General features: G+C 35.7%; 2 protein-coding genes across 3 annotated transcripts in view; one reads left to right on the plus strand and one right to left on the minus strand.

Annotated features, from left to right (window-relative positions):
* LOC125840013 (E3 ubiquitin-protein ligase UPL3-like) overlaps positions 1-20478 on the minus strand; it is a 120471-nt gene extending 99993 nt beyond the window's left edge. Inside the window, exons 1-18 of one of the 2 annotated variants that reach the window (XR_007443717.1) lie at positions 19541-20477; positions 19114-19224; positions 18894-19010; positions 18572-18742; positions 18356-18502; positions 17305-17553; positions 17085-17206; positions 15565-16936; positions 13361-13453; positions 10636-12177; positions 10313-10537; positions 10064-10168; positions 9778-9858; positions 9619-9687; positions 9365-9493; positions 9155-9277; positions 8861-9031; positions 8408-8629 (exon numbers count right to left, since the gene is read on the minus strand). Coding sequence is in view for 1 of the 2 variants with exons in the window: in XM_049518992.1 (XP_049374949.1) it covers positions 8966-9031; positions 9155-9277; positions 9365-9493; positions 9619-9687; positions 9778-9858; positions 10064-10168; positions 10313-10537; positions 10636-12177; positions 13361-13453; positions 15565-16936; positions 17085-17206; positions 17305-17553; positions 18356-18502; positions 18572-18742; positions 18894-19010; positions 19114-19224; positions 19541-20362 (5544 nt within the window). In the remaining variant the exon portion in view is untranslated. Of the gene's footprint in view, positions 1-8407; positions 8630-8860; positions 9032-9154; positions 9278-9364; positions 9494-9618; positions 9688-9777; positions 9859-10063; positions 10169-10312; positions 10538-10635; positions 12178-13360; positions 13454-15564; positions 16937-17084; positions 17207-17304; positions 17554-18355; positions 18503-18571; positions 18743-18893; positions 19011-19113; positions 19225-19540 lie in introns of those variants that run through there. The other variant, XM_049518992.1, reaches the window with a different exon arrangement.
* On the plus strand, positions 470-4480 carry LOC125840019 (beta-galactosidase 13-like). Its single transcript, XM_049518999.1, has 16 exons — positions 470-806; positions 904-999; positions 1082-1194; positions 1273-1339; positions 1431-1667; positions 1761-1961; positions 2044-2128; positions 2214-2332; positions 2418-2582; positions 2675-2853; positions 2925-3034; positions 3121-3230; positions 3303-3410; positions 3483-3590; positions 3666-3811; positions 3884-4480. The coding sequence occupies exons 1-16, from the start codon at positions 636-638 to the stop codon at positions 4356-4358; spliced, it is 2490 nt and encodes an 829-aa protein (XP_049374956.1). The 5' UTR covers positions 470-635; the 3' UTR covers positions 4359-4480.
* Positions 20479-24771: the final 4293 nt, after the last annotated feature.

Raw genomic sequence — 24771 nt, forward strand, 5'->3', positions numbered from 1 at the left:
TTGTATCCTATTTTTCTTGTAGAATTATGTAACTATGAAAAATAATATAATCTATTCAAATATTTAAAATAGTACACTACGACATAACACAACATAATATAAAATAATATATATATATATATATATGTGTGTGTAGGTGGGTCCCACATAATATATGATCGATATTGCAAAATGAATCGAGTTTCTACAAAGTATTATGTGTTATTGAAGAAAGAAAAAAGAAAAAACCAACTATATTAAATTATTAAGGTACTTCGGTTTCAAAAGAAATAATAAAATAACATAGGAGTAAAATAAATAAGGAGAAAATAGGGGTTAGAACAATTCTTCAATGAAGAAGTTTTCATTAAATTATAACCATATATTTATCAATGGAACTACAAAATAGCAAAATAAAAAAAATAGGCCATGCAAAAGTCCTTAAATTTCTCCAAGCCTTATATGTATGTATGGTCTTAACATTATAAATTGAGACATAAAATAATCATTCTAAGAGAAACAAGACAGCTAGTAAACCTGGTGCCTCCTCCACAAAAGGAAGAGGTGCCTTATAGCTTACTGTCTTCTTTTCCTTGTCCTTGCATTTGCATTCATCTGTGATCATACTAACCAAAAAAAAAAAAAACACAAAAAATATGGCTATATCAAATCGGTTACTGTCGTTAGTTCTCTTCTCGTTGATGGTTACCTGTGCATTCGCTGAAAAACCTAGAGGTGTTACTTATGATGGTCGTTCCATGATCGTCAATGGTGAAAGAGAATTGCTCTTTTCTGGTTCCATTCATTATCCTCGTATGCCTCCTCAGGTAATTTCAATATATTTAGTATGATCACGCTCATTCTGAACCTATACATACGTACATTTGGTCATGTAACGACTTTATTATCATCAAATGTTTTCAGATGTGGCCAGACATTATAAGGAAAGCTAAGGAGGGAGGTTTAAACCTTATTCAGACTTATGTTTTCTGGAATATCCACGAGCCCGTTCAAGGACAGGTAATTAACAAACATGTTCATTCATATTAAGAGGTGAACATATCTCGAATTATATATATAATGGTTGTCGATGAATGTGCAGTTCAACTTTGAAGGAAACTATGACGTTGTCAAGTTCATCAAGGAAATTGCTCGACAGGGCTTGTATGTCACCCTCAGGATCGGACCATATATCGAGGCTGAATGGAATCAAGGGTATAAATATACATAAATCCGTGTAGTTGATATTTTGTTCATAATTTATATAATGATTTGTTAATCATGATGGAACAGAGGATTCCCATACTGGCTAAGGGAGGTCCCAAACATCACCTTCCGTTCTTACAATGAACCATTCATCGTACGTATTCATAGTTTACAGATGAAAAACTTAAAAGAGTATAATTTATTTCAAATGAATATAGAGGCTTAATCGTTCTCTTAATTTGCAGTACCACATGAAAAAGTACTCAGAAATGGTCATTGATTTGATGAAGAAGGAAAAGTTGTTTGCACCTCAAGGAGGCCCTATCATCATGGCTCAAATCGAAAATGAATACAACAATGTTCAACTAGCATACAGAGATAATGGTAAGAAATACGTCGAGTGGGCTGCCAATATGGCAACTTCACTATACGATGGAGTCCCATGGATCATGTGTAAGCAAAAGGATGCCCCTCCACATATCGTAAGTTTTATCTCGAAATAGGTTGATTACTTAAAATGTAAAAACAACATGTACATAACTCTGTTTTCGATTTTTTATTTTTTATTTTTTCAGATCAACACATGCAATGGAAGGCATTGTGCAGATACATTCAAAGGCCCCAATGGTCCTAACAAACCTTCTCTATGGACTGAAAATTGGACCGCTCAGTACAGGACATTCGGAGATCCACCATCACAAAGAGCAGCAGAGGATATTGCATTCTCTGTAGCCCGTTTCTTCGCAAAGAATGGAACTCTTACAAACTATTACATGGTACATATTGATATAATTTGCTTATTTTCTCGTAAACCTTAATTTAATCATATCTAAACTAATTACATTCTATGTTTTCCAGTACTATGGTGGAACCAACTATGGAAGGACAAGCTCATCATTCGTGACAACTCGTTACTATGATGAAGCTCCTCTTGATGAGTTTGGTTAGTACTGCTACCTTAAAAGTTCTATGCACCATCGATATATGTTACAGAATAAATAATCTAATCGCGGTCAATATGTTTTCAGGTTTGTTTAGGGAACCAAAATGGAGTCATTTGAGGGATTTACACAGGGCTTTGAGGCTGTCCAGAAGGGCTCTCCTTTGGGGAACTCCCACAGTACAAAAAGTTAACCGAGACGTTGAGGTAATTAATTATAAAAGAATATTGTAATTGATCATAAACAAGCTCTTCTATGTATCTTATATTAAACATTATTACTATTTTACAGATTACAATTTATGAGAAAAAAGGAACTGATTGTGCTGCATTTTTAACCAACAACCACACAACTAACCCCTCGACAGTCAAATTCAGGGGTAAAGATTATTACCTACCTGAGAAATCCGTTAGCATTCTCCCCGACTGCAAGACTGTTGTCTACAACACTCAAACGGTAAATTTTACGTTTATTTGTGATGATACAAATGAAGCAATATCATTTGAAAACGCGCAATAACAATTCATTTTATTTTTTTTAACAAACAGATCGTGTCCCAACACAATTCAAGAAACTTTGTGGCATCAGAGAAGGCAAAGGGTCTAAAATGGGAAAAGTACCAAGAAAAAGTCCCAACCATAAGTGAATTGTCACTTAAAAACAGGGAACCTTTGGAACTTTATACTTTGACTAAGGATACCTCAGATTATGCTTGGTACAGTACAAGGTAATTACAATTAACATTTTTTAATCAATCAAATTGAGTTTACTCTAATACTGGAAATTGTTACATTACAGTATCAAATTCGATCGCCATGACTTGCCCATGAGACCTGACATCCTCCCCGTGCTACAAATCGCAAGTATGGGTCATGCATTAGCTGCCTTTGTTAACGGAGAATACATTGGTATGTACATTGTTAGTCATAGTCAGTTAAATTTCACTAATAACATAAAAATTCTTTACCTAACATTTGTTCGTATTACAATTCAGGGTTTGGACATGGTAACAACATCGAGAAGAGCTTCGTATTCCAGAAGCCTGTCGCGTTGAAGCCTGGAACTAACACCATCTCAATTCTAGCTGAGACAGTTGGCTTCCCGGTATACGTTTTCTTCCTCATAAGAAATCACTATCACCATTTAACCGGTACTAACAAGTGTTTACTAATGCAGAATAGCGGAGCCTACATGGAAAAGAGGTTTGCTGGACCCAGAGCAATAACCATTCAAGGTTTGATGGCTGGTACTCTTGATATAACTCAAAACGATTGGGGACATGAGGTATATATATCTACGATACATAATTATAATTGATCTTTAAAAAATATACTAATTGTGTTGGTCATTTAATAGGTTGGTGTATTTGGAGAGAAAGAGCAATTATTCAGTGAAGAGGGTGCAAAGAAAGTAAAATGGACACCAGTAACTGGTCCTACTAATGGAGCTGTTACTTGGTACAAGGTAAACACATTTCTTTATTAAATCATATAGTGTTGATGAATAATTTTATTTATACTGACGATATATATAACGCAGACCACCTTTGAAGCACCTGAAGGCAACAACCCATTGGCTGTGAAAATGGACAAAATGCAAAAGGGTATGATGTGGGTGAATGGTAATAGCCTTGGCCGTTATTGGTCATCTTTCCTCTCCCCACTTGGACAACCCACTCAGTTCGAGTAAGTATATCAATCCATAAATAGTTTCGAAATATATATGAACATATTTAACGTGTGATATTTCATTTTCAGGTATCACATTCCAAGAGCTTTCTTGAAGCCAACTGACAATGTCCTAGTTGTGTTTGAGGAAACCGGTGGTAATCCAGCAGATATCGAAATCCAAACAGTAAACAGAGACACAATATGCAGTATCATCACGGAATATCATCCTCCAAATGTAAAATCATGGGAGAGATCTGGTACTAACTTTGTTGCGATAGTAGAAGATCTCAAAACAGGAGCACATTTAACATGCCCAGACGACAAAATCATCGAAAAAGTTGAATTTGCTAGTTATGGTAATCCAGATGGTGCTTGTGGAAACTTGATTGTTGGAACTTGCAATTCAGCAAAGAGTATGCAAGTTGCAGAAGAGAAATGCTTAGGGAAGAACTCATGCACAATCCCAATTGAGAGAGAAATTTACGACGAGCCGAGCAAGGACCCATGCCCTGACATCTTTAAGACTTTGGCTGTTCAAATGAAGTGTGGGAACAAGAACTAATTAAGTAGGGCTTATAGGCTGAATGTTGGCTATGACATATAAATGTATATAGTAGAGCTTCATGCCTTGTATTCACAACTTCAATTTGTTTTTTTATATCAAATAAAACCGCTATTATTTCAGCCATATATCTCTACTCTTTCAATTATGTTAAGGTTTGATTGCATTCACCAACTTCATAGTATTAATTTGATAACTTAAATCACTTTTTGTAACCTTTTATAGTTTGAATGTTTTCGGCAATAAAATTAATGATGATGGTACATGGAAATTGTTGGCAACAATTTTCACCTTTCTTATTTCATAGCAAGAAAAAAATTAAAGACAAGAAACATGTACTAAAAATAGTTGGTTCAAATCAAGATATAATTGAGTATATTTTTCTCATTTTTCCCTTACTAATAGTAATTACTTCTAGAAGTAATAAACATTGACTTATTAACATATACATATATATATATATCAAAACTACACCTCCTATTAATTTATTTTCTTAAAATAGTTTTAAAGAATTATTTTTCCATTTAAAATCAACTTTATAACTACACCTCTGCATTTCCCTAACTTATCATCTTATGATCATAAATAAACAATAAATAATAATAATAAAAATTTATTAAAAGTAAAAAGCTCAAAAATTTAAAGTTGGATTAGCATTTTACTCCTATACTAAATAAAAAAGTTGTAAAATATTTTATTAATTAAATATTAAATAATAATCATAAATTACTCTGTCATTTTTCCTTCAAATAAAACAAGAGAAAACTTCTATTAAATTAGTAATATAGTAAGTATATATATAAGTGGGACCAAAATATTTTAAGAATTGAATTATCAAAATGTCCATAAAATACTGAATGACATCAATATCCCGTCAATCAAATATTATTCCTACAATAATATTGTACAAGAACATAAATGTACACTTAGTTCATTAATGCATTAGGCTGTTGAATATATATACACAAAAATATTCATTAATGTTTGCTATTTATTTAACTCCTATAATGTTCTTTTTTTCTTTCTAAAAACTAAGTCTATCTTCTAATAAATATAAGGGAAAAAGGATAAATATATCTCAAACTATTGTAAATGGTATGCAGATATCCTCTGTTATATTTTTGAGACATTGATGCCTCTGCCGTCCAAAAACTAGAGCATATATATCATTTATACTAACGGACATACACGTGTCATAATCTTATCCACGAATAAGATTGTGCCACATGTCCCAATTTTGTCTTCTATTAGAGCAAAGGACATATATGCTCTAGTTTTTGGACGGCAGGGGCATCAATGTCCCAAAAGTATGACGGAGGGTATCTATGTACCATTTATGATAGTTCAGGGGTATATTTATCTTTTTTCCCTAAATATAAATAAATAATAATATAGCAAATTAATGACCTAGATAAATTAAAAGCCATGGAGTTATGTGTATTCAATTTCTGTAAATGCTTTATCTTCCGATTCCTAATGCAAAAAGTAAAACATCTCTTTGTAGTACTTCCTCCATTTCAAATTAATTGAATTGTTGAGGCATTTTTTATTTTTCAAATTAACTTAATTGTTCAGTTTTCAAGACTATATTTAGAGTGTTCTTTCAATTTTGCCCTTCATTAGTTAGTATTAGAATTAGTGATTAATTAATATTTAGTTATTTTAATCATAAATTTGACAATAATTAATAAAGTAAAAATGGAAAGTTATGCCTAATTTATGTCTCAATCTTCTTTTCTTAAAGGGTGTGAAACACCTCAATAATTTAATTAATTTGAAATGGAGGGAGTAATAAACATATGGAGAATTGGAAAAGTTACTTGGTATATTCAATGTGGAGTAAATTCTTTTGATCAATTCAATACATTCATTTACTAAATGCTATATATTGTGTATGTATAGTGAAAAATCACAAGACAACTATTTTAATTCATCAAATTATTAGATTATCAATCCTACTTTGTATAGATGACATTTTCTCATATTCATTTTGTGTTTGTGTCTCTCTTTTCTACTTTGCTTATGTGCTCTATTTTTTCTATTCACATTATAAGTTATTGTCTTTAATTCGACTTATTCATATATGTTTTCTGATCAGTTGAACGTTCATCTTACTTGGGTATGCAAACGTTTGTATCATAGTTTTTTCACTTCTTGCAACATAGAAATTTGTTATGAATATCAAATCAGGTAAGATTACTTTCTTTTTAATTATAACTTCTTGGAGTATCATGAAACTGTATATTCTTGTTTAGTGTAAATTTTGGTTAGGAATCAATTTACATAATTTAACTAATATTTTTTTGTTAAATTCACATATGATAGAAATAATTTTTGAATTAGGCAAGGGGTACACGTACCTATAATAATTATGATTTATATACATCGATTAGATATTTGAGCAATTATTATTGAATACTTGATATATTAAAAACATACATAATTAAAATTGTTCGAATATTACTTTTGAAATTCATTTGATAACAATATTTCAGCATAATGTACCTTCTACTGATAATAATCTTGATTGAATAGGCTCACCATTCATTGGTTTGAACTTGTATATTTTCTCTTCAATTACTATGCAAGTTATTGCACAATAATGATCTAATAGCCATCTTAAGGAAGACATAGATTGATCAAATTTCTATGTAACTTTTCCAAAACACTACTCTCATTCGACAACAACTTCTTAATACATATGCAAATGTGAAAAGGTGGAGACATTTTTTTAAAAGGAGATGAAAAACTTAAGACAAGAAATATTTTGAAATCACATTTGACATTTAAATTATGAGTTATGACATATTAAACAAAAGAAACTTTTATCAAATTGAATACTTGATATATAATAGAAATTGCATAATTGAAGTTATTGATTTGAGCTTGTATATTTCTCTTCAATTTTTGTGCAACTTATCACACACTAATTATAACATTTTCAAAGTTCTTGTACTAATTAAGAATGAGATACATGGGCAACATATATATTCAAGTATATATATATATATCGTTATAACAACTCCACACAATTTAGCATGGGACACACATGCCCAAGACTAGTTAACATATATGGTAGAGAAATAATATATGGAGGAATTAAAGGGAGAAAAAGACGACAACTCATAAAAGTAAATTTTAACATAATCATTATGTAAAAATCAAGGCAACATTTTATAAATTCAATTGACAATGCCAGTTACAAATTAATTTCTGAATTGCTTTAGCAAACTCAATAATAAACCAATAAAATTCCTCAAATAATCACTTTCTGATTTTATTGTGAATTCTCTAACATGTAGTTCAATAAATGTGTCTTCACGAGTGACTCGACCACCTACAATAATTTATTCGCATAAAATTTTTTAATTGATGTTGTAGCAACATCTATCAACTCATCATAATTTATCTTACCAATTTTAAGACATTCCTTGAGAACAGGTTCTTTTGCTTGCTTGAGTAGACTTACAATTTCATTGTAAATACTTTGTCTTTGATACACTTCTGAAGAAGAATATCCACCCAAAAAAATTTTACCAGCAGAAGAACTCTTAAGATCTGCTTTAAGAGAATTGATGCATGTTTTAAAGTGTCATTAGACATTCGACAAACATATTCTATTAAATTTCCGGATGAAAAAAGTTCCAAAAGAGAAATAACCAAAAATACTATTAATGTTTTCATGAAATTCATCTTCAAATATATTTTCTGAGTTATGATGCAGGATGTTCTTATAGCTAGCATACAATGTTTCATATTTATTTATCTATTTACCATAATAGACAATGTAGATATTATTGTATCTAAGATTGTGGTTATCATATCTTACTTTTATGAAACAAACTAGTAATTTGTAAGTACTATCTTTTAATTTAGGCATAAATATAATTTTCAATCAATTTTTTACTCCTTAATGTGAGGAGTAACCTATATTTGAGGATGATAACTTCAGCATACCTCAAACAATCATTTTTGGAGAAGCAATAGATAGACAAGGAACATGAAATGGGGGAATTTATTGTAATGTACTAAATATAAGATGAAATGCCAAAGGTGTATAATTTTAAATCTAAGAGAAGCAAAGGGAAGAAGGCAACATTGTGACCTTACATTTATGTACTTCACCAACTTAATAAATCAAAAATGAAAGAAGAATCTTGCTACGTATTTACTAACATTTACAAAACAAGTTACTCCTGCAGAAAACTTGAACAAGCTTCACAGCAGCAGAAAGAACCCTGGAGAAATCTTGAACAACGCTTCCATGTCAGCTGTGAAATTAAACAGCCAAAAAGAAGGCAGCAACACTTAATTATTATTATTTTATGAAGCAATAATACGTTCAAGGCACGTAAATCAGCAAGCTAATTACATGTTTTAGACAAGAAACAAATACTCAATATGCAATCTAAATAACTTACCTGAAAACTGATGAAAATAATAAAGGTTAGCAGAAACAAGTAGTAACAGAATCCTATCAATGCCTCTAGATGTTTACAAACCTTGCTATTGTTAGTTTGAAGAGGATGGTTTGACGGCACCATTATCAAGGATCAGAAGCACCAATTCTGTTGAGTTGTATAAACAAGTCTATTAGTCACTTTGACTTATGACAAATCAAACGATCCTTGACCTTCATTAATGGCATAGAGTAACTTCTTGGACATGATCTCCTGCGGAGTAAAATAATGCATAACTTACTTGGGGAAAAATAAAGAATTGATTGACAAAAGGAAAGTATAAACCACTAAAACATAAGACAACATATATGGCTATAGTAATTAGAGACACTCTACCTTAGTAGAATAGGGAGGGAGTTTCAAGTAATTAGCACATGTCATCACACTGGGCAGGTCTTCATCTGCAGATTCTGATGGGGCATTACTGCTGTGTGCTGCATTGCCAGCACTAGATGAATGCTGTGTTCCAAAGATAAATGAATTGTCAGTCACTGAAATAAAGAGATATAGCAATTAGGCACACTTAAATTTTAGCTACAGCCATACCTTCCTCACAATTGTCAACTTAGGATTCAGAGCAGCAAGACCACCTGCGGGGAGCCGAGGTGCACCAGTGACAAACTGGCAGAATGCTCGTTGCTGCTCAGGTGTGAACTCTCCCATAATCTCTAGTAACTGAGGAGAATAATTTATTACAAGTCATCAACTTGAAACAATAAGAAGTGAATGATAAAGAACATCCTCATCATCGTTGTTTCAGGCAGTTTACTTTCACCAACAGCTGAAGAACAAAAACTTACATGAATAATGGGAGGACTCTTGGATGTGAATCCATGATCGAATTTAATGTGATCTACTAGCGTCTCAGGCTGCATAACAAAAAGAATATAATGTATTCAACCAAATACAGGAAAAGTAGTTCTTTTCATAACCAGCAGATTCACGAGAACAGATATTACCTTCCACAGCTCTCTACGGCCACATAATAGATAGTCTAACTCTGAAGGAGAGAATATTTGCAGAGCTGAAAAGTCGAAAACCTGAAAGTTGTGAAGGCTTAAAAGTTATTTATTATTAGATATAAAATCATCTCCAGGTATATCTATATTGCTAATGCATTATTAAAGAAACAACAATCTGACAATAAGGAAACTATCAGATTGTCCCATTATACGCTTTTTTAACCCACAAGATTGTCTTGATCTTTTAAGTTGTCTGGAAAAAAAAAATACTCAAGCAGCAAACCTGATTGAAGCCAGATCTAAAAGCCTCCATTTGCTGCCTGATTCCAGTTTTGACAGTAGCATCAACTACCAAAGAAATGTACTCCTCCAAGTTACTGAGATCCACCTGCACATTCCATTTAAGGTATTAAAAGAAATATTAATGGAAATAACACATGCAATTGAGGGACTTCATCAGTCAAATACCAAAAATAAAAACAAAGAAACAAAAAAAAAAAATTAAAACAAAATCCAAGATATTGCGGCTCACATTCTCATCGCCTGCTTTAAGAACATATTCAGGATAGCCAGGAAGTGTGAAATCTAAACAAAGATCCTCAACTGGAGTCCCACGAAAACGCATGTCATAAGATTTGTCCAGGTTCTGATCTTTTATTGATTCTATATATTGCTTTCGACTGACAAGGGCTTGCAACTCTTGCAAAGTCTTCCCCAATTCGGCGTCAAAAGAAAGAATATCGTACAAATCAAGTTCCTGAAGTGCTTCAAGTTAGAAACGTTAGTGGAAAAGATAAGATACACCGGTGGGTGCATCAACTGGACAAGTGTGCAATGAAGAGCAGGGGAGCTTACTTGGCCAAGAACAAGCTTATAGAAGGCCATGGACAGTGGAAGGTCCAAAAGCCGTCCATCTTGAAGAGCTTTCGCCATAACACGTCCAAGCAAGCGGAAATATTCAATTGCCTTACAGAATTGACCTCCATCAACAGTACCAGTATGTGGTGACCAGGGACGTGGGAATAATCCAAGAGGTGCTTGGACAAGATCTCTATCACTCCTACTTAATTTATTATCTATATGAACTTCCATAGAATGTTCATTTGAAGTTAATGATAAACCAGATCTCCACATTCCAAGTCCAAGTTTCTGTAGATCGTGACTTATAAGGGTATAAAACTCCAGTGTAGGACCCAGGCCAGTACCAACTTCACCAAAATATTCAACTTCAAGAACAGCTTTTTGGCTAGAGTACATCTCCATTACTTTTGCAGCAGAATCCAGAATGCGGTTCCTTGAGACACGAACTTTCTGGCGCTGTAATCTGCCAACCCTAACTGCTCTCTCATGAGTAGACCCATTACCATCAGCACCTTGCTGTTGCTGCAGCCTATATAAAGCACGTGACAGCCCAAAAGCAGTTGAATAGAAGTACTGGCGCCGAGTCTCAAATGGAAAAAGAAATGGGCAGGCCTTGGTCAACTGGTAACACCAAGATGGAAGAGATCCACTACAAAGTGCAAGAGCATCCTGGATCTGTCGTGCCAATTTCGGAGTGAGCTTACTATTGACAAATTCCTCAGAAGGAATTTTGATACCCGTAGTACTGAGCTCATCTAGACTAGAAATTTTTCCTTCAGAGAAATCATCAATCATGGACAGGACTCGCAAACGGGGGGCAAGCTGATTCAGCGCCTCCAATACACGTAAGAGGTACAAAATACTGTAAGTAGGGTTACTTTTCTCCAGATCACAAGGAAGTTCTCCCTGCAATATACTATCTAACAATGATGCTCGAACCAATGAAGGATCAGCACTGGAACTTGTTGAAGAACTGGTTTTCATAGACTTGGAAATTGAACTCCCAGACCCACTCGACCTCTCAGCTTGGTTGTCTGCCCTCTGGTATGTGATAGTGTAAATATCACTCCAAACCCTGTTTCCGTCACTAGATACAAAATCATTGCCACCATATCTCTCATCATCATCCTCGTCTAGAACAAGCTGCCGCTGGATAGCCTGGTAGATAGTCAACTGCCTATTAAGCGGCTTCCCACCAACAGAAAATATTAGTTTTGGTGGATCACCAGAGCTGAGTAGAGGATGCCCATGTCGATCTCTAGCGCCCCTCACACCTCTAACACTAGCAGATGAAAGACCAGCCATGGCAGCAGCAGCAAATGACATTGCCCCTCTTGAACCATAGGAATTCCTACTTCTGAACTCAACAGAATCAGATCCCCGAGCAGAAGCAATTCTGCTCCTAGAACCACCAGCAGCATTTGTATTGCTACCAGTTGGTGTCTGTGCAAAAGGGCTATCCTCCGAAGAGTCTCCCAATTTAACATCATGCACTTCATCTGCCATGCAGATAGGAAGAGGATCATCCCTCAGCACCTGCAAAAATGGGTAGAAAAAATAAGAATGTCGCTAACACAATATTTGCACCTTCTATATCTAACATTGAAAAAGCTTTTCAGAGTGATACATCAAGAAAGGATAAAAGTATGCATATACGGGGAAGAAAGTATAACCCCCCCCTCCACCCCAAGAAAAAACAAGCAGTTCATAAATAGATGCCTTTTTGAAATATTCCATTCATGTCTTCCATACCTCCCCAATCCCTCCCCTCAAAGGAAATCTCACTGACCTCACCATTCAAGCACTTCCTTACAATCACCAGCTGAATCTCTTTACTTTATATTTTAAAGTTTCAGTTACAAATAGAAGGGAAAGGCTTTGATTGTGCCAAAAAAAATATTTCATTGTCAAATCCATGCCTAATTCAAGAATCAAATGTAGGACAAAGGTTTGCCCCCTCCCATCCATAGTTCTTGCTTAACGATCCCTCATGATTTCCTCATCGTAGGAGCTTACACAATTCCATTTCCCAAAAACTCCTTGCTATAATAGAACATATTTATCTTATATTAAGAGAACGCCAAACCAAAAATCCCTTTGATGGAAACACCACATAATACCCCAGACCAAGTCCCATTCTTTACTTGAACCCTAATCCACAAGCACACTGAGCTCATGTTTGTTTTCTAATGGAATTCTTTTTACCAGGCTTTTTTTTTTCTGATAACAGAGTGTCCGGGCCACAACTTGCACACACCTCATCCAAGTCCACGAAGTACTCGTTACCTCCCACTAATACATGTACCGGGTAACTTTGTCTACCATAACGGATAACTCTGTCCACCAAGGCTTGAACAAATGGGAAATAATCACCAAGTGATTCTGAATCGGCTGGAAGACTTTTCTTTTTCCAAACACAATCAACCCAATTAAAACAGCCCAGGGGCTAGTTTCCCATGGCCACCATTTTAAAATATTATCTACTTCTAGTTATAGAGTTAAGTTCATTAGTTGACACTAATGCATCTTTAAGAATCAGTAAACCAAAAGCTTAGAACACTTGTGCAGCTTTTAATCTAAAGTAATTTCCTTTGCCTAACAATGTTCAAGAAGACTTTGAACCCTTAAATATGGAGATCAAGTTAATCCATTTAAACAAGCTAACCAAAAACAAGAAAAATTGAAAGAACAAAAGAAATAGAGAAATCTAACAACATACATCATCATGGTCGTCTTCATCTTCGTCGGACATATCGTCCTCAATCACCAAAGCATCATCAAGTTCAATGAGAGAAGGATGCAGCTCATCATCCTTAACATGAAAACAAACAGTGAAATGTCAGAATTCAGGTGGACATAAATTCCATCAACACCACCTTAGTAGTTGAAAAATGTAAGCAAGGACACCAACAAAAAGAATCAAGGTTTCCCATAAATATCTTTGTTACATCCGGAAAACTCAAATTTTCAGGATGATCAACAAAATAATTTGATCGCCTTCAAGAAGCTAATTATGTCAAGAATTTTAGAGAGAAAAGAAAGATATTACATCAACTTGAGGAAGTTTCAGATATTAAAGTAAATGTTTGATTCCTTCGGAGTCTTGAGTTATAAAAAGGTACCACCAAAACTTGAAGGTAAATTCAACAGAGTTGGGTACTATAGGTGTTTTAGGGTTGACGAGGTTAAACGTGCTATTTGAAGGATGAGCAGGGGAAGAGCGACCGGACCCGATGAGATTCCAGTGGGATTTTGGAAGAGCACGGATAAGGCAGGTATGGAGTGATTAACTGGGTTGCTTAAGGGTATTTTTAAGACGGCAAAAATGCCCGACAGAGGGAGGTGGAGTACAATAGTTCCATTGTATAAGAACAAGGGTGATATCTGAAACTGTAACAACTACACGGATATCAAATTGCCAAGCCACACTATGAAGGTTCGGCAGAGAGTGGTAGAGATGAGGATGAGGAGAAGGGTGTCTATTTTAAATAGAGCAAAAATGCCTGACAAAGGGAGGTGGAGTACAATAGTTCCATTGTATAAGAACAAGGGTGATATCCGAAACTGTAACAACTACACGGGTATCAAATTGCCAAGCCACACTATGAAGGTTCGGCAGAGAGTGGTAGAGATGAGGGTGAGGAGAGGGGTGTCTATTTTTGAGAATCTCATGCCTGGAGGATCGAATACTGAAGTCACCATCTCATGCGGAGACTAGTAGAGAATATAGGGAAAGGAAGAGGGACCTACATATGGTATTCATTGACCGTGAATAGGCCTATGACAAAGTATCGAGGTATGTCCCCTGGAGGTGCTTGGAGGCTAGAGATGTCCCGATGGTTTATATTAGGGCGATAGAAGGACATGTATAATGGAGCCCAAACTCGAGTTAGAACAACTGTAGGAGATTTGAAACACTTCCCGATTGAGATGGAGCTGCACCAAGGATCAGTTCTTAGACCTTTCCTATTTGCCTTGGTGATGGATGAGTTGGCGCAGTCTATCCAGGAGAAGATTCCATGGTATATGTTATTTGCAGACAACATAGTACTGATTGATGAGACGTGGAACAGAGTTAATGCAAGGTTGGGCGTTTGGAGACAAACTATGGAGTCTAAAGGGTTCAAGTAGAGCAAAACCAAAACTGAATATATGCGGTGCAAATTCAGTGTTGCGTTGGATGAAGCAAACGTGGAAGTGAGGCTTGCCACACAGACTATTCTGAAGAGAGTTTTAAGTATTTTGGGTTTGTAATCCAGGAAAGTGGGGACATTGATGATGATGGCACACATCGCATTGGGGTGGCATGGATGAAATGGAGGCTTGCCTCTAAGTCTTATATGATAGGAAAATACCCACTAAACTTAAAGGTAAGTTCTACAGAGTGGTGGTTAGACCGTCCTTGTTGTATGGGTGGAGTGTTGGCCAATCAAGAACTCATATGTTCAAAAATTGCATGAACTGGAGATGAGGATCTTCCGGGAGTTCAAAATGAATTGTTTAGCTCTGTTTTATTTTTGGTGTAGACATAAATTAATAGCTCAAACAGAAGATATTTTTGACGCTTTAGACTATTCATAGGAACAACAAATAGATGTTCAAGATGTAAGTTGTAATACTTTAGAAGGGGGACTACATATTTTGATGTAGTGTACCAGTGGATATATAGATTAACTGTTACCATTCTCAAAAAAAAAAATAGTTGACACGGAGAGAAAAAAAAGTAGAAAATAAGAAATCTAAAATTAATGGCTCTAAACACTTGCGAGGTTTTATTTGAGAACCGTACAAGATTACTCCTTCATTTCAAGTAAACTCAAGCAACTACTAAGCCAAACATCTTCAATATACATACATACATACAGAGCATAACAAACTTAATAAAGTGAACAAAATTACCTCTGAACTAGTCTCCAAAATTACCTCTGAACTAGTCTCCCCGTCACCAGGTTTCTCCTCTCCTAAGGCTTTCGCCAAGGCAGCTCTCATTCTAGCAGGATCTCTTGATCGAATTCCTCTGCCATCTTTTTGAGCAGGCTTCAAAACCGCTTTACCTTTGCCCTTTGAAGAGCTTCCATCACTTTCATTAATATTAACTGCTGACCTTGATCGAGCAGAATGACGACGAGATGCAGAGGCCGGAGTGGACATAGATGGAGATGACGCACTGCCTCCAGCAGGTATAGTCCCAGACCCAGAGTTTCCAGCAGAAGCAGAGGCCTTCTGTTCAGCCTCAGGTCGCTCAACTCGGGCCCAGAGGAATTCTTCAATAGCAACTAAACTTGCCAAAGGATCAATCAGCAAAACATTTGAAGAGTAGTCACGGAGGGTTTTCTCTCCTTGAGCTCTGCAAAGGCGCAGCTTAAAAGGCTGAGACAAAACACTTAAACCTGAAGAAAGACGTGCATTTCCTGTCGATGATCTGGAACTATGACTTAACACAACAGGAAAACGCTCCAACGAACATAGAGCATTTTGAAGCTTTTGGACCAGAACAGTCATGGGAACCATACTTCCACCATCAACACCAGCAGGAAGGGCAACTGCAATAAAAGACTTGTATCTTCTGATTGCTTTTTGTCGAAGCCTAGACATACTAGTATCAGAGATTCTTTCCTTAGAAAGGTACGCAAACGTAAAATATTTCAGCAAAGAAGCAACAACTCCACTTCCACTGAACTCAAAAGTTGAAACACCGTCCCCTTTGCTGAGTTCCCCCATCATGGCAGCTATCACTTCAGCCAAGTTTTCTTCTTTTCCAACAGAACTATCCCCAAGCTGAGGGCCAAATGTTTTGGATTTTCCTTTAGGTTTAGCTATCTGCTCATCAATACCAGAATTCAACTTCATGCAGAGATTCTTCAATTGTATAAGATCATCTGTGACACCAGCTTCAGCAGCCTCAGAATCTGATGGGAAGTATTTATCCTTGAAAGCTTTTGCACATGTACTGACTGACATCCGAAGGCTAGAATTGACAGTCGGAATTTCTATCGAATTTGGCAAAGATCCAGTACTTGGAACTGGACTTGTAAGATCTTCAACAGAAATTGCATCTGTATTGGAATTAGTGCTACGGCGTCTATTATGTTTCTCCTTCTCAGCACGTGTTGGATGGGGAGGGGCAGAAACATGAAACCCAGACAACATCAAGGCATCTACAGCATGAACAACACCTTCCCGGACAAACATCTTGCCAAAAACTCTAGGGAGCTTCTCCATTAGAATCTCTGCTATTTGAAGAGCGGGGACCAATACTTGGGGATCCTTCCACGCCAAAACCCCAGCCAAGAAACTATTAAGACATTACAATCAAGCATTACATTCAGAACTCGCATTGAGAAAAATATCATTGAAAGAAATATTGTCCTATTGAAAAAACATTGCTTCCACGGGCCAAATGTTGAAGAATAATATGAAGCTTTAATTTGGTCCCAACATACCTTGACAAGTTAGTGTCATTAATTAAAGACTGAATCATATCTGCATTACTGAAATACATAAGTTTTCCAATAACTGAGAGGCATTTGTGGCGTGCTGCTGTATTTACACTGGATCCATATGTCTGATCAGCAAAACGAGCAACAGGAAGTCACATCTGTAATGTCTGTCCACTATGGTAAGGTAGTGACAGTAATATACCCATAGAGTTATAATACTAACCTGGATCAGAACAGGAAGGAGATCCATTCCAAATTGTTGCAGAAGTGCAGGTTGATCATTCAATAGTTTCTCATGAGCTGATACCTCCTGAGGAGATGCATTCAGATCCTCCTGTTTGCTAGAACCCCTAGCAGAGGATTTCCTCGTAAAAGGACCTCTAATGAACAAATTTGTGCTAACGGGAAGAGAGATGGTTCCTTGAGGCAGCGGAGGAAGTAGTTCATTTACAAGATTCACAATCTCAAAAATCTACAATAAGAAAAAAGTACACTTGGGATCTATCATAAAAGCAAGAACCACAATGCCCAGAAAGTGGCTACAGAAAGAGGTTGAATTCAACTAGCAGTTTGATTATGTGTCATGCATATTACATAAATTATATTCCCACCAAACAAAAATTACAAAGCCTAATAGTAGAGAAGTTCTCACGCCTGCCATTGAACTGTAACACTGAGCAGAAAAAGAAATAGACACCTTTGAGTGTTAACGAACTATCTAGATCCTCATTATTATCAATTGTAAAAAAAACATTCTGGACTCAGGTGTTTCATTCTAGACAGAGACACACTGTGGCCTTACTACATTGTTTTGAAAGAAAAGGCTGACCCCACTAATCCACATCACATGGAGTGTGGTGTCAATCATCTTATTACACTTTCTTCATCCAGTGTTTGACTGTACTTTTAATTTCCTCGAGAAAAACTACAGCAATTTCTCAGTATTTTCGTAGAACATCTATTCCTTGGGAGAATGACAAAGTAAAGACAAAGGAACGGAACAAAAACGGGCTCCTACTGTTTTCTAAATTCATTCCACAAACAAAAGCTCAACCCCAAATTATTGTCCACTTCCACTTAACCATGTGAAAATACATAGAATATCTAATCCTGTCTCCTCATGCCACAAATATCCAATATGCAATAGTTTCAAAATTTCTATAATTTAGTAAAATTTATGCTTCTTTTTTCCGACACTCTTGAACACACCCTTATGAAAATAGTGACAAACACAGCAAGCAGTGGATTGCGAAAATTAAAGCTATCACACATACCTGCTCCGCAGGTCTGCTCATGGCAGGTGAAATAGAGACAGAGGCTGATAAAATGTCCTTGAGGATCCCGCTGATACCAAGCATCATCAAGGTTTTAGCCCCTAATGGAGAGCCACTGGCACAAGTACAAAGAAGCCGGATCAAGCCCTGCAAACAAAATCAAGTCATAACTACATCCCCATGTAAAAAATCAACACATTCAATAATTGAACTTACTGTGTAAGTTTCTGTGCTGAGTGAAGCCTGACCACCTCCAGAATTACTGGTTGAGATGAGGGAGGCAGCCTGTGTGACAAGTCCGTGATTACAGAGTTCATCTAGCTTTTCTGGAGATGATGCAAATGCTTCAGCAATCCGGGTCAAGCAGATAGAAGCATGCTCTAATACCTACACACACATCCAAGCACCAAGAAATAAAATGATAAAGAGAGAAGGTTTAACCAAATTGAGGAGGCGAAAAGGACAAAAATAAGTTTATTAAGCTAAAAAACTTGACAAATCTCCCTGTGATTTTGTTATGATGTGATGACGATCTCACCTTCGCATCATGATACTGAAGGAGATTCGTCAACAATGGAACAGCTTCCATCACAAAGTCAGCAGCATCCGAAGGCAGCTTCTTGCACATATTTGCAGCAGTTGCTAGTGCTACTCTCTATGGGAGAATGAAAAGAAGATCAGAATGATATTCAACCTATAAATGGAACTATCAATGGCTTATGTCAATAAAATCATTTACAATTTATTAGCTTCACTACCTGAACACCAGTGGAAAAGAAATCGAGATACGATAGCACAGCCATGAGTGCACCTGCTTGCAAACAAGCAGTTGGATCTTCTTGAGATATCTTCTTTAAAGCTTGTAGAGACTGTTAAAAGTTAAACATTAGCATCATAACTTAGAATTTCAATCATGCCAATATTAAGCAAACGGCAGCACTTGCAAAGCGTATTCTCTTAGCAGAGATGTTATATTAAGAATTTCTACTTCTAGAATAACTCTTAATGTTATCATAAACATTCAAATTATTGAGCATTGAAATGAAATGAGTCCAAATGGAATGATTCACATAACCAACCCCAACTAGTTTCGGATTGAGATGCAATTATTTGTTGTTATGTACAAGGCCCAATTCTAGAGAGTGGCACTCCATTCCCTTTGGCACAAAGGAATAACTTTATCACCTGTTCAGCTAAGTCCATGTATTCAATCGTGAGTAAGCGAGCTACAAAACATGAAACCGCTCCATAGTGCACAACAGCAGCACAAGAAGATGGCAGAACATCAACCAAATGGGTTAACGCCCTAGCTGCGAGAAGCATAATATCAGGATTACTCATATGATTAAGCAACCCCACCAGGACAGGTACAAACGAGTCCACTGAAAAAGTGCTCAAAGAGTCTTCTGTCCCAATGGAAAGCATCACACAAAGCTGCGTCAATGCCTCTATTTGCTTCCCTTCTTCCCCATCAGCTCTCAAGCCCGATAATATCTTCTTCAGACGCCCATTCTGTTGGGACGAGGAAGCGGACACCATTGCTGAACTCGGCAGTAAATCATCCAAACCAGCACCCAATTTTCTCAACAATCCTTGAAGTGCACTACTTGCTGAAGTCAAATTATGTTGCAAAATCCCAGCACCACCTTCACTTTCATTATCATCTTCATCACCCCCATCAGTATCCATGTTCAATCCCATATCTCTGTCTCTATCCCTAATTTCGTGCTCTTTCTCCTTACCCTTCTCCGGATTATTTCTATCTGCCCCGTGATTCTTTCCCCGCCTGGTTCGGCTGCCCGACCCGGATGATTCATTCGTGGAGTCCATCGATTGTTGGTCTTGGGAACGATTTGTGAGTCGGGAACGAGCTGAGATCGAGTTTGAGGCGGCGCGTGTGGTAAAACGAGCTCTCTTAACAGCGCGTGTGGTGGGACCTGATGAAGGAGAAGAAGCAGAAGGCGCTGATGACGTGGCCTCCGTTCGTTTCCGGCTCCGAGTTTCCATACAAAACCGAACAGCGAACAGCAAACAAGGTCGCCGATTAATCGGCGATCAGGCAGTCCGGTAACGAAATTTTCATCATTTTTCACAAGCCCTAATTCACAAAATTGGGGAAGATTAAAAAAAAAGGGAACTTTGATTGTTTTAGCTCAATCTTCCGTCACAAATTTTGAAAAAATTAATGGAATTTATTGAATCGTAGTGAAGAACTCTTCAAGAAATCGTAGGTAAAAAAGGGATAGGATTCGGTGAAGAAGAGGAATATAAGCAAGAAATGGAAGAACAAAAGTTACTAGTTTAATTTAATTTTATTATATTAATTATTAATAGTAATAAAAATAAATATAGAAATAGAATCTAACTAGATATATTTTCATGAATTTTTTTTTTGGTTTAAGTGGATGATTAATACAAAAACACATCAGATTACGTGCTATGCTCCTAATTTTTTGTTAATCTGTCCAGCAAATTGGTTTTGTTCTCCTAATACGTGTGCTTAGTTATTGAATTCCTCAAAAACTATTTTAATAACCTGTATTTAGAAATTAAAGAGATAAAATGTATAAGCTTTACTTAACATTTTATTACTTTATATGAATCTGAAGCAATTTCTAATGAAGTAAGATTGTGTTTTATGATTATTAATTTTTCAATCCAAAAATAATGGCAATTATAGTTCAATAAGAGCTTGATGGCATGAGGAATGCTTTTCATATGGCAAATTATTAAGTTTGAAGAATGGTTAGTAAAATTCTATACTAGATTAATCATCCTTGTATGGTTCTCTGTGGAATTCTACCTTAACTTTATTTGCATTTTGTAGATTAGCGTATGATAAGTGTTACATCATTTGAAGGTATATCTTGAATGTATCAAATTTAGTATCACGCTTCAACCTTGATAGGCATGACTAGCACATATGCCATAGTAGATCCTGAACAGACCTTATTAAATATATACATTATTGGTGTGTATCAGTTAAGTCCCACAAACACAGATAATCAAACTCCAATTAATAAAAGTCAAGCCCATTAAAATTATAACCAGAAAATATTGTAGTAGTAACAACTCCAGCTAACCTGACACTAAAATTTATAATAGAAACACGTCAATGGGCAAACAAGGTCACCATGTTGATATTAACAAGTAGCAATGTGACATGGTTGACAACCTACTACTTCACCACTCAAATCTGTAAGTTTCTAAGAGTATAGATATTGGCCAAGACAAGGCCTGACTTTCCGTTGATATACAACAAAAGACAATACAACTCTAAACATGCGGACAACTCCAAAGGAAGTGGAGCTTACCGGTCAGTTAGAGCTTGACAACACTACTAAAAAAGCATGGCTACTTATTTGTCAGGGCCTGGACGTATGAACACAATGTCCTTAGGCAATAGAACATTAGTTTATAAAAGACACTGAATGATTGAGCATGTATCAAATTACATTAAATAAAAGGGATTTGGTAGTTGACAAAAATTAAAAGTAAATAGCAGGGTTTAGAACCCCCACCATCTAAAAAGAGAAAAATTTAAATAAATAGCAGAGATTTTAAATCCCCATCTAAAAATATAATTATTTATATAAAGTATATAATATAACATCTATATTTTTATATTCTACTTTTAGTTCATGAATACAAATACATTTTTGAAAACTTCACTCACTATTCCAGATTACTCGGAGTCCTCACTTCTACTCTTCTCTCACAACTACACTTCTTTACACCGTCATTTCTCTGCCACTTCAGTAGTTGACACCCAATTTTGGACCTCCACAATATAGATTAATCACTGAGCTTCTTAAATTTCGAACAATTTGAAATAATTAGTTTTATAGCATTCGAAATACTTTTCAAGTAATTTTAAAGTAATTTTAGTCGCTTTTATAATTTCTAAATAATAAATATGTTTTCTTATATAGTTTTATATATGATTAGTACATTTTATAAATATTCAAATATCATCTCAAAAAGATTTTGTTTTGTTTAAATATTTACAAATTAATTTAGTTATATAATAGTTTACATTTTTAAATTATTAGTTTATAATTAAATCAATTATTTTATTTCGTTAAGATTAAAGAAGCTCATTAATTAATTTATATTAATTCATCTTATTTAATTACTAGCCGAATTTACTAAATGATTTCAATTCGGCTACGTTTGTGATTTCGAATGGCTATAATCGCAATCCGTATGGCTATTTCTTAAACTCAACTCTAGCTGCTTTCTTTATTCCTCCTAAACCCATTTTTTTCAGTCAAGTTTAAGACTAAAATTGGGCCAAATACATACTCAATTCCCAGCCCAATACCAAAAGACCCAGCAACAATACAATACAGCAAACAGTACCAGCCGACCACTGTACAACATCTTCTTTTTCGCGTAAACCAGCAAACGAACGAAACCCAGAAATCCAGTAGCAAAATCGGCCCAGAATCGCGAGTCCAGGAGCCCAGCAATCGTGTGACCCTCCTCTCTCCCTTATTCTTCTCCGTACAAGAATATTCTCGAAGCCAAGTGTCTAAATCGAGTTGCTCCTTCGTCCTTTGCTCGAAATCGGACGAAGACCATTCTTATTCCGTTGAGAATGGTACTACTTCCAGCCGTTTTGAACCTTATCTCTATAAGGGATTTTGAATTTCGAATTCACCCTCATTCCCTCCCGTTTTCCCCCTTAAATGGACCCATTTTTCTGAAAAAATCGGAGGATATAAATTCTTCTCTCTTTCACTGTATGAGGGATTTTTAGGGGTGAGATTCTCGATAAAAAAAATAACTGAGGAGATTTTTTTTTAGGAATTGAAAGATTTACAGATTACATAGTTTACATACAAAAATACATTGTGATATAGAAGCTAAAACATTGAGGGGAATTGAAAACAGAGAGTTAGTATCCTTAGTGTTTAATCAAAGGTTTGAAGTCTAATTTGAGGTCTCCTTTTTTGTTCACTGTCTACTGGAGCTCGTTGGAATCTGGTGAAGCTCGGCTTGTGGTGAAGTCACTGCTCTTTAGTTCGTTGTCCCAGTTGCTACTCCAAAAAAGCTATGGTCGAGTTCATTGAACTCCTTACCTTCCTCTTTTCACTCCAAATGGGCCACGGAGGCCCAATTGTATTATATCTCGAGTCTTAGCCCAAAGCGAAAAGAAGACACTGATGAACAGATCCTCGAAAATTGAAATACAAGTGTTCAGAGCGAGACCAAGGGATGTATACATGCTGTATACAGTGTGATACAACAGAAAGAGGACCAAAAGCCCTTCTAAATTTCAGTTTTGTGTTGCATTGTAATTGGGCCAAAGGCCCATTTATTTGTAGTATTATTTGTTAGATTTTAGGAGAGGTGAAATTGAGCAGAAGCCCAAAGAAAATTAATTATTATGCTAGTCATTAGGATAGGTACATGTAGGCTCTAATGGGCCAAAATCCCAAAGTGAAATTAGGTCCAAGTACTGGCCCAGGTGGACAGAAAACCAGACTTGGGCCCAAAAATATCTCTCTCTATTTTATTTGTTCTATATTTGTTCATTTTTTTAATTATTTGCTTATGTGTTAGTCAATTTTAAAGTTTTCTTAATTAATTCTGCAAGAGATAATCACTTTGAAATAATTAATGTATATTCTAAAAAAAATAAAAAATAGTTATACTTATTTTCCTACTTAAATTATTTTGAAATAATTTACTTAAGTAATCCCTTATATTATTTCCCTTTCCCCTAAAAAATAATTTCAAGTCTTAAGTTTGTTTATTTCTAAACTAATTAAGCATGCTCAAATTTTAGCTAAATATTTTAATTGTCGGATAACTGTATGTTAGCGGACATTTCGGGTTCTTTCAAACCCTTCCTGAGATGTTAATGTGAACCCCGAACCCTTTAATATTTTCATTAGATTTTTGTTTTAATCTTTTGGAAAAAATAGTTTTCTTAATTTTACTTTAAAAATTAAGTGGTGACTCTTAAATATAAACCCGTAGTTTCTCTTTTTAAATAAAACAGAATGACGACTCTGCTGGGGAATTGAATTGGGTTCTAACCTTAAAATTAAATTCATTGGCTAATGTATGTTTGTTTATTTGTTTAAATTTCTGCACTATTAAACTATTGCATCCATGGTATGACATATTCTGTCAAACGACTCTTATTTTTATTTTTCACTTAAAGGACGATTATGCGGGCCGCAGTCGTTCGTTAACCAAATTATTTCGGGACACCCTGACAAATGTAGTTGGCTACTGGATAGTCAATGGTCGTTAACTGTCCCAACCCAAGTAGTTCACTTGGGTCAGCGATCCACTATAAATAAAGCCCAGTCCTAGTCAAACTAGTGTAGAGTAAAAACTCAATCCCAAAATTTAGCGCATTGACCTAAGATGACCCAACACCTAAGGCATGTTGGGCCCAT

This window comes from Solanum verrucosum, unplaced genomic scaffold, assembly GCF_900185275.1.
Source record: "Solanum verrucosum unplaced genomic scaffold, falcon-dt-bn FXZP01000177.1, whole genome shotgun sequence".
In the NCBI taxonomy this organism is placed as follows: Eukaryota; Viridiplantae; Streptophyta; class Magnoliopsida; order Solanales; family Solanaceae; genus Solanum; species Solanum verrucosum.